General features: G+C 43.1%; 1 protein-coding gene across 1 annotated transcript in view; it reads left to right on the plus strand.

Annotated features, from left to right (window-relative positions):
* Positions 1–15815, plus strand: part of FBN2 (fibrillin 2) — a 341314-nt gene that overhangs the window by 170730 nt on the left and 154769 nt on the right. The window contains exons 28-31 of the mRNA XM_068246690.1: positions 2546–2671; positions 3581–3703; positions 8201–8326; positions 12973–13098. Of these exons, the coding sequence (XP_068102791.1) occupies positions 2546–2671; positions 3581–3703; positions 8201–8326; positions 12973–13098 (501 nt within the window). The remainder of the gene's footprint in view (positions 1–2545; positions 2672–3580; positions 3704–8200; positions 8327–12972; positions 13099–15815) is intronic.

The raw sequence follows: 15815 nt of genomic DNA on the forward strand, positions 1-15815 counted from the left end.
CCATATGACATAGAAAGACGGCAGTCTGAGTTTGTTTGCGCTTTGCTGATCACAAAATGCTTTCCATTTACTGCACACAACAGAAACAACTGTCAGTAATGTGAGGGGTGAGCACCCTCCTTCCTCCTCACAGATCCCCCATTTGGCAAACCAGTTAACGTTGTTTCATTTAATTTGTAGACTTGGCAGAAATAACATGCAAACTAGCAACAAGCTAGAAGCTATCAATTGAACCTGAACTACAACGGCAACTGTGTTACTGAGACATTGGAGATGAAGGAGAAAAACCTAGTCATCTGTTACAGATCATTATGCTGTTTGACGTCTTATATGGTGCTTTTGTAATGCAGTCCAAAGAGCAACAGCAGCAATCAATGAGGAAGAAACTCAAGTTGTACTTCTAGAACCATTCGTTTGTAGCACACCTTCACTGAATATGATAGTTATGAAGTTAGTTTGGTTGAAGAAAAACATCTGTCCATCAAGTTCATCTAGAAAAATTGGGACAACACTGTCCTGACCCCTCACATATCCTGTAACACCTCTTCAGCAGCCCAACCAAAGAGCCATATCCAGTTCATACCTTTATCTTACAGTGATGGATCTGTAATCTAATAAACTATAGGTGTGCTATAAACCAACTATTCTGGTTGTGCTGCTGAGCTACAAAGGTACTAAAGGAATAATTGGCATATTCAACCATTTGTCCTGAACTGATACATCATATGTGTAATTTCTCTTTCCAGTGTGAGGGACATGGATGGAAGCAGGTTGCAGAGAATGGGAAAGGAGGTGGGTGGAAAAGGCAAGCAAATGGCACAGTATGGCAAAGGAGGTGGGATGCAAGCTGGTGCCACAGGATGTGGATGAAGGTTGGGGGGGAAGGGGGTGATGGGCAATGGAACATAATGGGAAAAGGTGGAGGCAGCAAGCAATAGCACAAGAAGGGTAAAAGTTAAGCAGTGGCACAAAATGAGGAAAGAAGTTGGGGGGGACAAGCAGGTGGCGCAGGATAGGGAAGGAGGTAGGGGGGAGTCAAGCAGGTAGCACAAGATGGGGAAGGGGAACGCAGGTGGCACAGAATGGAGAATAAAAGGGAGAGGCATGCATGAGGCACAGGATGGGGTGGGAGGTAAAAGGAGGGGGGTGGGGGCAGTGGACAATGGTGGATTCATAAAACTTTTCTTATGAATTATTACTTGTTTGTTTTCCACATTATCTGAATACATTATAAACATAAAAGTGCTAATAATAAAGCAACATTTTGAAAATATTGAGGTTATGGTAATCAAGAACAATTTTTTTTATTTTTATTTTTTTGCTTAAAAATGTTGAAAGTGTATTTTGTAGATAAGGTAAAAAATCAGGGATGGTTGTAGTCAGCCAACTTTGCTACACTGAAACTACACGTAGTTTTACGCAATTACGCTTCTCCAAACTACGGCTTCGAAATCAAATATTCGCTTCCTATGCATTTCGTAGACTACGCGTTAAAATACGCAATTACACGTAGTGCGAAGCGTAGTGTATGCGGATGCTTATGCCCGTATGCAGAAAATTTTGTGCATTAATTCCTCTCTAAATGCTTATACCGGTAACTCTTCTATGAGTACATTCACCTTTCCAATGCGTAAATTTGTAAGCATACAATCGCACGCGGAAAATTAGACGCGAGTAACGTATTCGTAGTTCACTACGCAATACACATGTTAACTACGGATAGTGGGCATAAGCTACGCATAACGGTACTTCGCTATGCGTAAATTCATAAGCGTAGTTTTGAAACTTCACCTACGAACTACGATGCGTAGATGCAAACTACAATACGTAAATTTGCACTGGCGTAGTTTCTGCTCATCCCTGTAAAAAATAAGTAAGGTTAGATAAATTAAGACATAAGTTTTGTGAATCAATCTCATTTCCACTGTGCATGTAATATGGGGATTATGTAGCTACAAGCGGATGCGCACATTACTATACAGTAGGTGCGGAGCATTGTGTCTAGAATCTTGGATTATGTAGCTACAAGGGGGTGCGCACATGACTGTAACCACAGAGCGTTGTGCCTGGAATCTGGGGGGAATTTAGCTACTAGAGTGTGCTCACATGGCTGTAAGCACTAGCATTGTGCCTGGAATCTGGGGGTAATGTAGCTGCCTACAAGGAGGTGCATACATGACCGTAACCGCAGAGCATTGTGCATAGAATCTGTGGGTAATGTAGCTACAAGAGGGTGCTCACATCACTGTAACCGCAGAGCATTGTGCCTGGAATCTAGGGGTATACCATGTAGCTACAAGAGAGTGCTCACATGACCGTAACCGCAGAGCATTGTGCCTGGAATCTGGGGATAATGTAGCTACAAGAGGGTGCTCACATGACTGTAAGCATGTAGCAGTGTGGAGGGATGATATGCCTGAAAGCATGGAGAAGTTTGGCTACATGCAAGGTGGGAGATATGTCTGCTTATTTATTTCTTAACGGTTTGCAGTATGACTAATTGACTATATTTAAATAAACGAATATGTGCTTTTCTCCCCTACAGATATCAATGAGTGTTCCCTAAGTGACAATCTGTGCAGAAATGGAAAATGTGTGAATCTGATTGGCTCGTACCAATGTGCTTGTAATCCTGGATACCAATCCACTCCAGACAGGTTGGGATGCATTGGTAAGTGAAAAAGGGTATGCCATTGCATAGATACAGTAGATTGATAGATAGATTAAGCACTTACACAAAGAAAAAAAATAGCCTATATCAATATGTAAAATGCTTAAAAAGGTCAAGGTGAAGGACACGTTTCAATCCATTAGCAAAATGCATGGAGAGTGCATAAGTAGGAGTACCAGGTGCATGATAAAGGATACTTTCTGACTATAGATTCTTCAGCACCCCGCACTGAGAGCCAACCACAGATCTTATAGTTGTATATGCTAAAACGATAAACATTCATAATCGGAATGATTTTTATTTTTGCCTAATAAGTTTGCCCTTACAAGAAATTTGAGCGCTTGCTTAACAGATACAGACAATATTATACTAGGACCGACAATATGGTTCATTACAGATCAAGAAAAGTATAGAAATTAAGATGATTGAAATTAAGCAGGTTTACTACCAGAGGTTCCTGTGCCTGGAAGTTTTTGTTACAAGTGAGCGTTATCTCACCCCTAAACGCATAAGCTGGAAGATTGAGTGAGCAGGTTAAGAGAAGTCAGAGGCAATCTTGGTCACTCTCTTTTGCACTTGCTAACATAGAGGTCCTGCAGGGAAGGTAGATTGGAGCCAATTATTATTCCTGCTAAATAGATGATATGCTGTAGTGTCACCTTATCCAATACGGAGCATAATTGAAACCTGTCTGTTTATAGCTAGTTAGAAGGTACACAATAGATGGTCTAACAACATAACAACATAAAAAATGCTGACTCCTTAAAAAGAAGCAAATGACGAATGCAAAAAATTGATTTTGTGACTGCAAACCTTTGACAGGTGTTTTTTTTCTACAGTTATTAATTCATAATTAATATATAATAATTCTTATGATACTGCGAAGTAATGATAACCATTTTCTTCCAGATATTGATGAGTGTAAAATCATGAATGGAGGGTGTGACAGTCTCTGTGAAAATTCAGAAGGCAGCTATAAATGCAGCTGTCTTGATGGCTACGCCTTACTGCCAGACTCCAGAACCTGCGGAGGTAACCTATGTCTCTGTGCATGTCTCTGCCCTCTTCTACACTCTGAATTCCTGTGTCTGGGTTGTATGACTGCTCCGTGAAATTGTACGATATTTCATATATCACTTGAGGTAACTGTGAATTGCTGACATGTTCGGTTATCCCAAAATGTCAAAAGGCGTTTGACATACAACACGGTAGCCTGACTTGCTAGACTGGAGATTAAACACAGTAATACTTACTGTGGTGATTATGAAAGGTTCACTAACCCCACTGTACAGCAGGCAGACAGATTTCCCTGCACAAGACTAAGGCTAAGTGTGATTTATGTAAAGTGATCTCATCACTCTCATTTCCTGATAACAAAGGCTAAGCCAAATCCACCACAGTTATTTTTGGGTTACGTTTGTGGAGAAAAGGTTACGACACTGGAAGTAGCTGGAATTAATATTACTGAAAGTTTTCAACCAGGAGCAGTAGAAAGCACATGCCTAAGAAATACATATGTGGTACTTTTTTCAGTACCTCTCTAATGTTCCCTGTATGTAAGCAGGCAATACATATATCCAATGACTATAGATGAATGCATTGCAGAGGTTTAGATTGTCACACTTGTCCTTATAGGAAAGGTGTGCAATTTCCTGCATACATGATTCTGCTTTTGAGACTTTCAGATTGTTTTTTGATAGTTGCATGCATTTGTGGGATTTTTATATGCCTTTGTATGCGAAAGTTCACATTGTTATTTTCCCATGAATATCAGTGAAGCCAATTTACATGAATATGCATCTAATTAACTTCAAAATCACATGAGAATTATCATGTAATATGCAAATTTTTATGCACATTTTCCATGTTCCCTTTGAGCATATCGATTTTTGTGAAATTTGTTTCCGTGAATGTGAATCTGCATGAGCAAATTTGTGTGTGCAATATTTTTTTTCCTATGCATTGGGAGGAGGAACATTTGCAGTTTTTTTAAATTATACTGTAACTTCCTGTCCTTCCCCTGTCCCTCCCCTCTATTTTCTGTAGGTTTTTTAGAGTATTGTGTTAAGCACATACAGGTGTTGCGACCTTCTCATTTTATTTATGTAAATTTTTGAATTCCCATGTGGATTTTTGCATTTGTAATGCAAAAATTAATATTTCCATTGGGTTGCATTGTATGCGATTTGCATGCCTGCTGCTAAAAAAAAATCATGTTAAAGCCGTAGGTAAATAGTGTGGCCCGAAGGTAAATAGTGTGGCACTTCCCCCGGGGAAGTGCCACACTGTTTACCTTCGGCTTTAACAAAATGGATCCTCTTCCTTCTACACAAACTGTGTTGAGCACCCCCATGATGAGCTTGCAGATAAATGACAATGAGCAAGATTCCAGTGAAGAGGGCTTAAATGATTTGGACATTGATCCCTTATCCTATGTCGGTGAGAAAGTGGCAATAGGAAGATTTGACCAACTTCTTCTGGAACCTCTCTATCTCAACGGTGGCAAACAAGGAGGTGGGAGTCAGGGTTTTGGAGCTCAAACTGGGCCATCTAAGTGAGCTAGGCCTACCATTGTCCCTCACTCCCACCTCAAACACTAGCAACCTGCATGACAACATTTAAGTTGTCCAAAAAGGCTGCCATAATTGCGCAGGTGGAAATGAAGCGCATTTGAATTCTGCCATGTGTGAAAGAAGCCTTACACATCACACATGAAAATAAGCAGACCAGGCATTCAAATTTTAAATGCAGCAAATGCTCATGTGCAGGGGCGTAGGGCCTGTGGTCGCAACGGTCGCCTCGGCGACCGGGCCCGGCTCCTGAAGAGGCGGGGGAGGGGCCCGGGGGGCCCATGTCCGTTTGGACTCGGAGATGGGATCCCTGCGTGCGTTATTGGGAGGGGGGAGCTGCAGCCGTGGGGAGGGCAGTCCGACCTCTCCCCGGGCCCCCCCTCCCCCTCAGATGCAGAGTGCGCAGCGCACGGAAGCGCTGTAGGCAGAACTCACCTGCCTGCGTTCCAAGCGCCGCTGGTCTCCTCCCGCTCTGCATAGATCTGCTGTTACACACTGCTTCCGGCTAAACAGGAAGCAGTGTGTAACAACATCTATACAGAGCGGGAGGAGACCAGCGGCGCAGGGACGGAGGTGAGTTCCGCCTACAGCGCTTCCGTGCCTATCCGGGGGGGCAGCTACCTACTCTAACCTATCCTGGGGGGCCAGCTACCTACCTAACCTATCCTGGGGGGCCAGCTACCTACCTAACCTATCCTGGGGGGCCAGCTACCTACCTAACCTATCCTGGGGGGCCAGCTACCTACCTAACCTATCCTGGGGGGCCAGCTACCTACCTAACCTATCCTGGGGGGCCAGCTACCTACCTAACCTATCCTGGGGGGCAGCTACCTACTCTAACCTATCCGGGGGGGCAGCTACCTACTCTAACCTATCCTGGGGGCCAGCTACCTACCTAACCTATCCTGGGGGGCCAGCTACCTACCTAACCTATCCTGGGGGGCCAGCTACCTACCTAACCTATCCTGGGGGGCCAGCTACCTACCTAACCTATCCTGGGGGGCCAGCTACCTACCTAACCCATCCTGGGGGGCCAGCTACCTACCTAATCTATCCTGGGGGGCAGCTACCTACCTAAGCTATCCTGGGGGGGCAGCTACCTAACCTATCCTGGGGGGCAGCTACCTAACCTATCCTGGGGGGGCAGCTACCTACCTAACCTATCCTGGGGGGGCCAGCTACCTACCTAACCTATCCTGGGGGGCCAGCTACCTACCTAACCTATCCTGGGGGGCCAGCTACCTACCTAACCTATCCTGGGGGGCCAGCTACCTACCTAACCTATCCTGGGGGGCCAGCTACCTACCTAACCTATCCTGGGGGGCCAGCTACCTACCTAACCTATCCTGGGGGGCCAGCTACCTACCTAACCTATCCTGGGGGGCCAGCTACCTACCTAACCTATCCTGGGGGGCCAGCTACCTACCTAACCTATCCTGGGGGGCCAGCTACCTACCTAACCTATCCTGGGGGGCAGCTACCTACTCTAACCTATCCAGGGGGGCAGCTACCTACTCTAACCTATCCTGGGGGCCAGCTACCTACCTAACCTATCCTGGGGGGCCAGCTACCTACCTAACCTATCCTGGGGGGCCAGCTACCTACCTAACCTATCCTGGGGGGCCAGCTACCTACCTAACCTATCCTGGGGGGCCAGCTACCTACCTAACCCATCCTGGGGGGCCAGCTACCTACCTAATCTATCCTGGGGGGCAGCTACCTACCTAAGCTATCCTGGGGGGGCAGCTACCTAACCTATCCTGGGGGGCAGCTACCTAACCTATCCTGGGGGGGCAGCTACCTACTTAACCTATCCTGGGGGGCCAGCTACCTACCTAACCTATCCTGGGGGGGCCAGCTACCTACCTAACCTATCCTGGGGGGCCAGCTACCTACCTAACCTATCCTGGGGGAAAGCTACCTAATCTATCCTGGGGGGCAGCTACCTAACCTATCCTGGGGGGCACCTACCTCATCTAACCTATACTGGGGGGCAGCTACCTAATCTAACCTATACTGGGGGGCACCTACCTATCTAACCTGGGGGCACTTAATTGTCTAACCTGTATTCGGGGCACCTAGCTAGCCTATACAGGTGGCAACTATACTGGCTACCTATATTGGAGGCACCTACCTAACTAACCTATACTGGGGGCACCTACCTATCTAACCTATGCTGGGGGCAACTATTCTGGCTACCTATATTAGAGGCACCCACCTAGCTAACCTGTACTGGCGGCGCCTGCCTATCTAACCTATACTGGGGGCAACTATACTGGCTACCTATGCTGGAGGCACCTACCTGGCTAACCTATACCGGGGGCAACTATACTGGCGTACCTATGCCTGGCTACCTATACTGGGGGGACCTATAGCTGGCTATAGGGATTCGGATATGTGTGTGCGTCGGGTGTTGCCGGGGGAGGGGGGCTGTTGTTGCCGTGGGGGGGGGGGGGCCCCACATCCAGATTCCGCATCGGGGCCCAGAGGTTTGTAGCTACGCCACTGCTCATGTGCAGATTCACACAAAATTGGCAATACAATGCAAATGCAATACTACTGAAATACATTCCATCTTCAGCTAATGCATTTTCACAATTTCGCAAATTGCAAGTGAATTTTAATTAGTGTGAACGCTGCCTGAAGCATAGCTTTATGTCTCAGTATCAAAATTACTTTACACCAGTCATCATTCTGTCAATCTTGTCTGTATTATTTACTTATTTACAGTATGTGTTTGTGACTAACTATATAAAACAAAAGTTTTCTTTCTTAAAACAGAAAGTATTTGGGATAATTCCGGTTGGAGTGAGCACTGGGAGACTTTTCGGCGCTCACTCCAACCTTATTTATCGCAAATACTTTCTGTTTTAAGAAACATAACTTTTGCTTTCCATAGCATTTTAGTAAGAGGGCTTTTGGACCATTTAAATGTTTGACATTTGCTACCAATTTCTAGATATTGACGAGTGTGAAGAAAATCCAGAGATCTGTGATGGAGGACAGTGCACCAACATCCCAGGAGAGTACCGCTGCCTCTGCTTTGATGGCTTTATGGCCAGCATAGATATGAAAACATGCATAGGTAAGTGATTGCTTTTAGAGATTATGTCCTTTTATACCACTACAATGAGGAAACATTTTCTGTGAGCACACCACAGTGTGTGGATGAGATAACAAGCCCATTGTCATAAACATATAATTTTCACAGGGAGTAGTAAGAAGTATAAACTTAAGCAATACACAACATTAAAGGATACAATTGCGTAACCATATTTCTCTCACTTCAGGATCCCTTTAACTAGGCCCATTTCATTAGATGACAAGCCAGTGTTATCTGAAACTTACTACGCGAGGGATGTAACCATCTATGGGCTACCAGTAGACAAAGACATATGATACTAATTACTGCTTCGCTATTAAAGATGCTCACATCTTAAAGGAATCCTGTAGCCACATAAAAACAAAAACGTTAGATGCATAACTAGAGGGTAGGCTCTGGATCCCATAGAGCCTTCCTGGTCATCTCTCTTTCTCCTTATTGCTCGACTGTCCCCGATTCAAATTTTCAGCCGGCTGTGTCTTAGGATCTCCTCAGAAGGCTTTAGAAGTACTCTGGTCTCTGAGTACTTCGAAAGAAGAGCAGCTTCGTACTGCAGGCATGCGAGTCTTTGCTTGCGTGTGTGTTATATAGAGCCACGCAGCCTTTTTGACATTATAGAGCCAACACCTTCTGTAGTCCTGTACATAGTACAAAGAAATATTAAGGAACATAGGGGTTGATTCATAAACGAGCGCTGCTTCAGCAAGCTTCTGCTTCAAGGAGCAAGCGTCGCGTGCATAGAGGCCGCTAATTGTTTTTTAACACTGAAGCAGCGCTTGTTTATGAATTAACCCCCTAGATACATGTGAAGTTTAAGACACTGTACGATCATGACATCCAGCATTACAAGTACAAAAACATTTAGTACATAGTTGTTGTGTGGTTTGAGATATAACTAAAATTGGTACACGTTCATATGATAAAAATAAGAAACAATAAGAGGAGGTCCCTGCCTTTGTGAGCTTACAATCTACAGGGTATTAGGGTATAAACAATAGGGAGGGAGACAAAGGAGTTAGCGGACAAAGCAGTGAGCCTCCATTGCGACTTACAGCAAATTATAGGCATGTCTTAAAAGATGTGCTTTGAGAGCTCGTTTGAAGGTTTCCAGGATCAAAGCCAGGGCCGGATTTGTACTTTTTACCACCCTAGGCCGACTATACCGTCTGTATGGTTGTTATCTCTGTGTCCCCCAATGAGAATTCTCCTTACTTTCCATCATTGGTTTCACAGACAATAGCTATTTTAGTAATATGCATATAGATTATAAGTTATGTTTTCCTTAAGAACTTTTATGTTATGCTTGCCATTTTGTTAATGATGGACCCAGTTAGGCTGATGTGTACCTGCAGGATAAAGCTTACAGGTCTTGCTGCAATGACACAAGTACAGGACAGAGAGTTCAAAGGTTAAAGCTGTCCTTGTAGATAGGGATGGCTGCATAGAACAGCTTTACTGCCCCCCAATGAGCCACCCCTATATTTCTAGTGCCCTAGGCCATGGCCTATATGGCCTTGCCAGAAATCCGGCCCTGATCAAAGCATGATGGTCAGGCTGTGGGAGAGAGTTCCAAAGGAGAGGGGATGCTTGTAAGATGCCCTGGATGTAGGAGTGAGAGGAGGTAACCAAGCTAGAGGACAAAAAGGTCTCCTGGTAGGAGCAAAGGTTCCCGGCAGGATGGTATCTGAAGATTAAGGAGGACATATATACGGGTGACAACTTGTGTAGAGCTTTATATGATAGCATGAGGAGTTTAAACTGGATCCTTTGTGTAGTTGGTAACTAGTGGAGAGAAGGCAGATAGGTGCTGCCTCAGAGGAGCGGAAGGAGAGGTGGATGAGACAACAGCAGAGTTAAGCAGAGACTCGAGAGGTGCCAGTCTGCTTTTGGTAGACCACAGAGTAGGGTGTTATAGTAGTCAAGATGGGATATAATTAGAGCATGTGTAAGCATATTAGTTGTCTCCTGTGAAAGGAAGGGACAAATTCTAGAAATGTTTTTGAGATGGAAGTAAGTGGAGCTAGTTAATGTGTCAGAATCTCAGCTCAGAATCCAGAAATACTCCCAGACAGCGAGCTTTAGGAGGTGAGGCTATTGGAGTATTTTCTACATTGATGGTGACTAAAGGAGGTGGAACAGAGAGAGAAGGTGGAAATATCACAATCTCTGTTTTGTTCATGTTAAGTTTAAGAAAACATGAATGTAGATACAGTAGATAGACAGTTGGGGACTTGAGATAATAGTGTGGAGAGGTCGGGACTGAAAAATAGATTAGGGTGTCATCAGCATTAGAGGTGATATTGAAAATCAAAAGAGCTTATTATTTGTCCCAGGCTATGAGTCTAAATGGAGAAGAGGAGAAGACCAAGGACGAAGCTTTGTGGTACTCCAATAGACAGCAGGGGTGGGAAGGAGTTGGTATTGGAAAAGGAGCAGTGAAGGAGCATCCAGGCAGGTAAGAGCAGATCTAGGAATGTACTTGGCCCTTGTTCCCCAGTGTCAAGAGGGTCTAGAGAATCAGAGGATGGTCAACAGTATCAAAAGCAGAGGAAAGATCAAGGAGTATTAGTACAGAAAATTTGCCTTTGGATTTTGCAACTAAGAGGTCATTAGCAATAGGGCTGCTCAAATCCGGATTTGGGAGATACCCAGATAGTTGCAATCCGGATATCTCCCAGTAAACCTGTGCAGGGTGGGTGGGGGGTCAATCTTACCTGTCTGACGTCTTCTTCGTCCATCCCTCGGCGCCTCCCACGATGCGCTACATGCGCGACACATGATTACAAACACTTCCTCCTTCAACCCGGAAGGAGGAAGTGTTTGTAATCACGTGACTGCCGCTTAGACCGCATCATGGGAGGTGCCGAGGGACGGACCGAAGAAGATGTCAGACAGGTAAGATTGAAACCCCCCCGCCCACCCTGCACAGGTAACTGGGAGATATCTGGATATAAACTATCCGGATGTCTCCCGATCCGGATTTGAGCAGCACTGATTAGCAACTTTAGTAAGGACTGTTTCTGTGGAATGCTGAGAATGGAAGCCAGACTGGAGGGAGTCCAACAGGGAGTTAGCAGACAGAAAGAAATTCGGAATAAATGTGGGGTTTCAGTAGTTAATCTGACATTAAAGTCAGATCACTGCAATGGGGGGTCCAGCAGTGGAAAGAGGGGACACAGAGAGGATCGGGGTGGCTCTATGGGATCCATAGCCTTTCCTCTTCTTAGGTGAGTAATAGACCACAGTCTCAAATAACATTACCTCCAGTCCATTACCACGGTAAAGACTGAAATATAATTGGGAAAGAATGTAGTGCTGTAGCGTTATTACTTATATACTATTACTCTATTATGACTGTCATCAGTTTAATTTGCCGCTAATTAGCTAAAGCTTGACTTCCTGCCCTTGCAGTGGACTCACTTCTGTATGCTTAAATCCTTGGACAGTTTATAAAAGCACAAACTTAGTAGGAAGTAGAGGGATGTCATAAATTATCCAATGCCCTAATGTATGATGTACTGGAAATGTGCACAGGTATTAAAACCCCCAGCCACTTGGGCTTAAAGTGCTTTCATTTGAACCCTTTCGTTGGAAAAATAAATCTTGTCACCTCCGTGGCCCAGTGTTTATCCTATACTCCATTTGACTTACAGTAATCCAGATGCTGATGAGGTCATTATGGGTTTATGAGAAATGTTATACACGGTTAACTCCTTCCAAGAAGTCAGCCTCATCTACCAGTACAAAGCCAAGTTCGCATGCACCGCCTTTCCTTCGAAAAACTTACAGGGAAAGTCCATAGCTACATGCAAAGTTAACTGAAAACCACACAGCAAAACATTTCTGGATTTCTTTTTTCAAATTTAGCCATTTTATATAAACAATATTTTATCAGAGGCAAGTATTTATTGGTCTCGATCCAAAGTCTTCTGTTAACTGACTTGACAACAGTAAATGTTATTGGTACTTGTGGCTCACTGCTCTTTACAAATCATTGTAGTGCACACTCTTTCTTTATATACAGTATGTTTCTATATAAATGGGTAGTCCCCAACTTACAAATGACCCTAACAGCCTGAAAATCTGAAATTTTCATTCTGTGGGAACAAGTAAATATTTTTTTTTAAAACGTAGTTTTTGAGAAAATCGATTTTAAAGTTTTTTTTTAACTGGTAAAATGACATTGCAGTAGACAGAGGTGACCCGGGGGGGGGGGGGGGGGGGGGGTTAGAGATGGCACAGAGGGGGACACTGAAGGTACAGGGGGACAAAGGTGACACGGGGGGTGGCAGAGATGGCACAGAGGGGGACACTGGAGGTTGCAGGGGACAGAGGTGACACAGTGGGGGACAGAGGTGATACCAGAGGCACAGAAGAACAGAGGTGACACAGAGGGGGACACTGGAGGCACAGGGAGGGTCTAGAGGAGGTACAGGGGACAAAGATGGCACAGTGTTCCGACTTGAGAATGGATTCAGGTTAAGAACAAACCTAAAGTCCCTATCTCGTTTGTTAACTAGAACTACCTGTATATGTTTATGTGTATGTTTCTTTATATGTGTAATTATGATGAGAGACAGAAAACAAAAATTGACATCGTGTTTCTTTATTATGTTTTTTCCTTTCAGATGTAAATGAGTGTGACATCAATTCCAACATCTGCTTGTTTGGGGAGTGTGAGAATACCAAAGGATCATTTGTATGTCACTGTCAGGTTGGGTATTCAGTGAAAAAGGGAACAACTGGATGTACAGGTACACGATGACCTTAACAAACGTTTAAGATTTGCACATACCTCTATTTTTGCTCCAGATGTCATCACTGCAATGCATAGTGCACCTTTTACATTCTAGCATTACCATACTCTGTTTTTCATCGATCCTAATAAAAACATTCTAACTTGACACTCGTGTTTTTTGCTTTTTTATTCTCATTATCACATGCCTGCATGAAGTAAGACAGGAATGCATGAGTCGGGAATTGGGAACTTTGGAAATGTCCTAAGGTTTTGGGGCTTGCATGTGCATGTTGGTGAGCCTTATAACCCCTTTCTTGCTTGCATGACTATGTATAATAAGACACAGTCCAGGTAGATAACACCACACCATTCGAAATCACACAAAATTGCACACTATTATTGAAATGTTGCTTTTGCTCTGTCTTTAGCCTCTATGTTTATTTCTAATGTTGAAAACACACAAGTTTAATGAAAACCATACTGAACTGAAATGAATTCCATTGCTACAGCGGATATTTTTCTGCAATCTAACTTTATTGAATTGAAAGCATCTGTGTTCTATAGGGAAGTCACAGGATAAGCTTGGGTGTAGTTGGCAGGAAAGGGAAGCTGAAAATATTTAGGATGGGGAACCACCCAGTTTTTAAAAAAATGAATCGAGATAGGCACCTTAAATGAATTAGCTCCTCTGTGAATACATTTCATCTATCCTATCTTGCCTTTGTTATATAGAATGAAATATGACATAGTTATGGATTACGTGTGTAGAGAAAAAGTTAACTATTAAGGCAGGGTTCACACTTATCATTGCGAAAAACTGAGCTTGCATGCGTTTTTAGTGTTGGTATGAAAATGTGAAGGAGAGTACTGTACTGTGTTAGCTATCCATAGACGCAAGACGTTTTGAATCAAGATTATACAATTTATTGGCTAACTTAGAGATAAATCAAAAGTAAGCTTTTGGCTAATACCTTCTTCAGACTTAGTTCCTGTATATTAACAAAATGTAAAAATGTACAGCTTTTATACACATACAAATACACACACACACACACACACACACACATATATATATATATATATATATATATATATATATATATATATATATATATATACAAATACTGTATGTACTCTGCCTAGTTGCATTTGAACTTTGGATTTAGGATGTCTCACCATCCCCGTCTGAGGCATGGGATGTTTTTTGCAGACAAGTGGTCTTATCTATTTGTCATAAATTAGCTTGCATCCCTGTGAGATCCTCCTGAAGTTGTAATTAAGCCATCTAATGACAATATTTATGTTTGCAAAAGAATGTTTCTCTTCCGAATGTATCTGTATTTAAGCTGTGTATTTTAACATCATGTTAATATACAGGGACTAAGTCTGAAAAAGGTTTATTAGCCAAAAACTTACATTTAATTTAAGTTAGCCAATAAATTGTATCATCCTGGTTCAGTGTGGCAGTTTTAGACAGTAACAGAGGACTTCTGCTTTCAGTTTCTATAATTTTTTGCTAGTAGAGAGAGAGATCAAACCATTCCAAGAATTTACAGTACAATGAGTTCAGACGAATGAGGTCAAAAGCAGTGTGCTTATCTCCAGCAAGATAACTTTATTGAAGTTGCTAATGGGTTAATGATCAGAGTCTAATTTTTAACCATTTAACTACACCAACGTATGAGAACACACATGAGCTCGTGCTTGATGTGTTAAGTGAGTCTCTCACAGATGACACATGGCTTGCATGAGAAAAGTTTGTAACTCTTGCAGCCCTGGTCATTACAGACTGTTGCTAAAAGGTACTGTATGTAAACCAGTGACATGTGATTGTGTTGCATGTCTACACCTGCAGTGAGATCTCAGTAGTTCTAGTGTTCTGGCTGAAGGTTTGTGTACATTACAAAAATCACACAATCACTGGTTTAAAAAACGTTCTAACCGTAAAATTACTGAAGCAAAGCCAGCCTTGCCCAGTGTGCATCATATCAGACCACACCAAAGAACAGCTAAATGCTTGTGCATTAGTGCTGGTGTTACTACACTTACATACCTGCATCTGTAGCAACAACTTACTCTTTTTTAATATATGTAAGGTCTATTCTATCTATTAAAGTAAGGACTTGCTGTGGTTGCATGAATGCATCTGTAACACTGTAAATGCAAATACACTACCCTGAAGGCAACCCACACTATGGATCCACACCGCTTTCCACCTTTCTCAAACTTTAGGCAACCTTAGTAAATCAAAATGCTAGAACATTCTAATTGAGGATGACAAATAGTTTCTATTTACTATAAGGTTGCTTCTCTCTGGTAATTCCTTGTCAGGAATGCGTTGCTAACATAAATGTACCAGAATGCTACGCATGGGAAATTAGTTTTGTAAAAAAAAAAAAAAGTTTTGCCTTGATTTATGTCAGGTGTGTGAAATGTCTTTAGTCTTGACTAAACTACATGACTCATTTTCATTTGTGCTACCACTTGTGCTACCACACATCAATAATCCTCTGCGACTCTCTGAGAACCAGTTGTGAAGATCTTATTGTCAGGGTGTGTGACCTGCTGAACCGTGTCTCGGGAAATGATCCTTTGTAAATAGTAATGTCAGTGCACAGCTTCAAGAAAAGTTACCAGGCGCTCTAGATCTGGGCACAGATCCATCATAGCACCTTGCAGTTATCCTGAAAAGTCTCATGTTCTCCAGCAGTTTTAATTGTAGTCATTGCATCA

This window comes from Hyperolius riggenbachi, chromosome 1 (assembly GCF_040937935.1).
Source record: "Hyperolius riggenbachi isolate aHypRig1 chromosome 1, aHypRig1.pri, whole genome shotgun sequence".
Lineage (NCBI taxonomy): Eukaryota > Metazoa > Chordata > Amphibia > Anura > Hyperoliidae > Hyperolius > Hyperolius riggenbachi.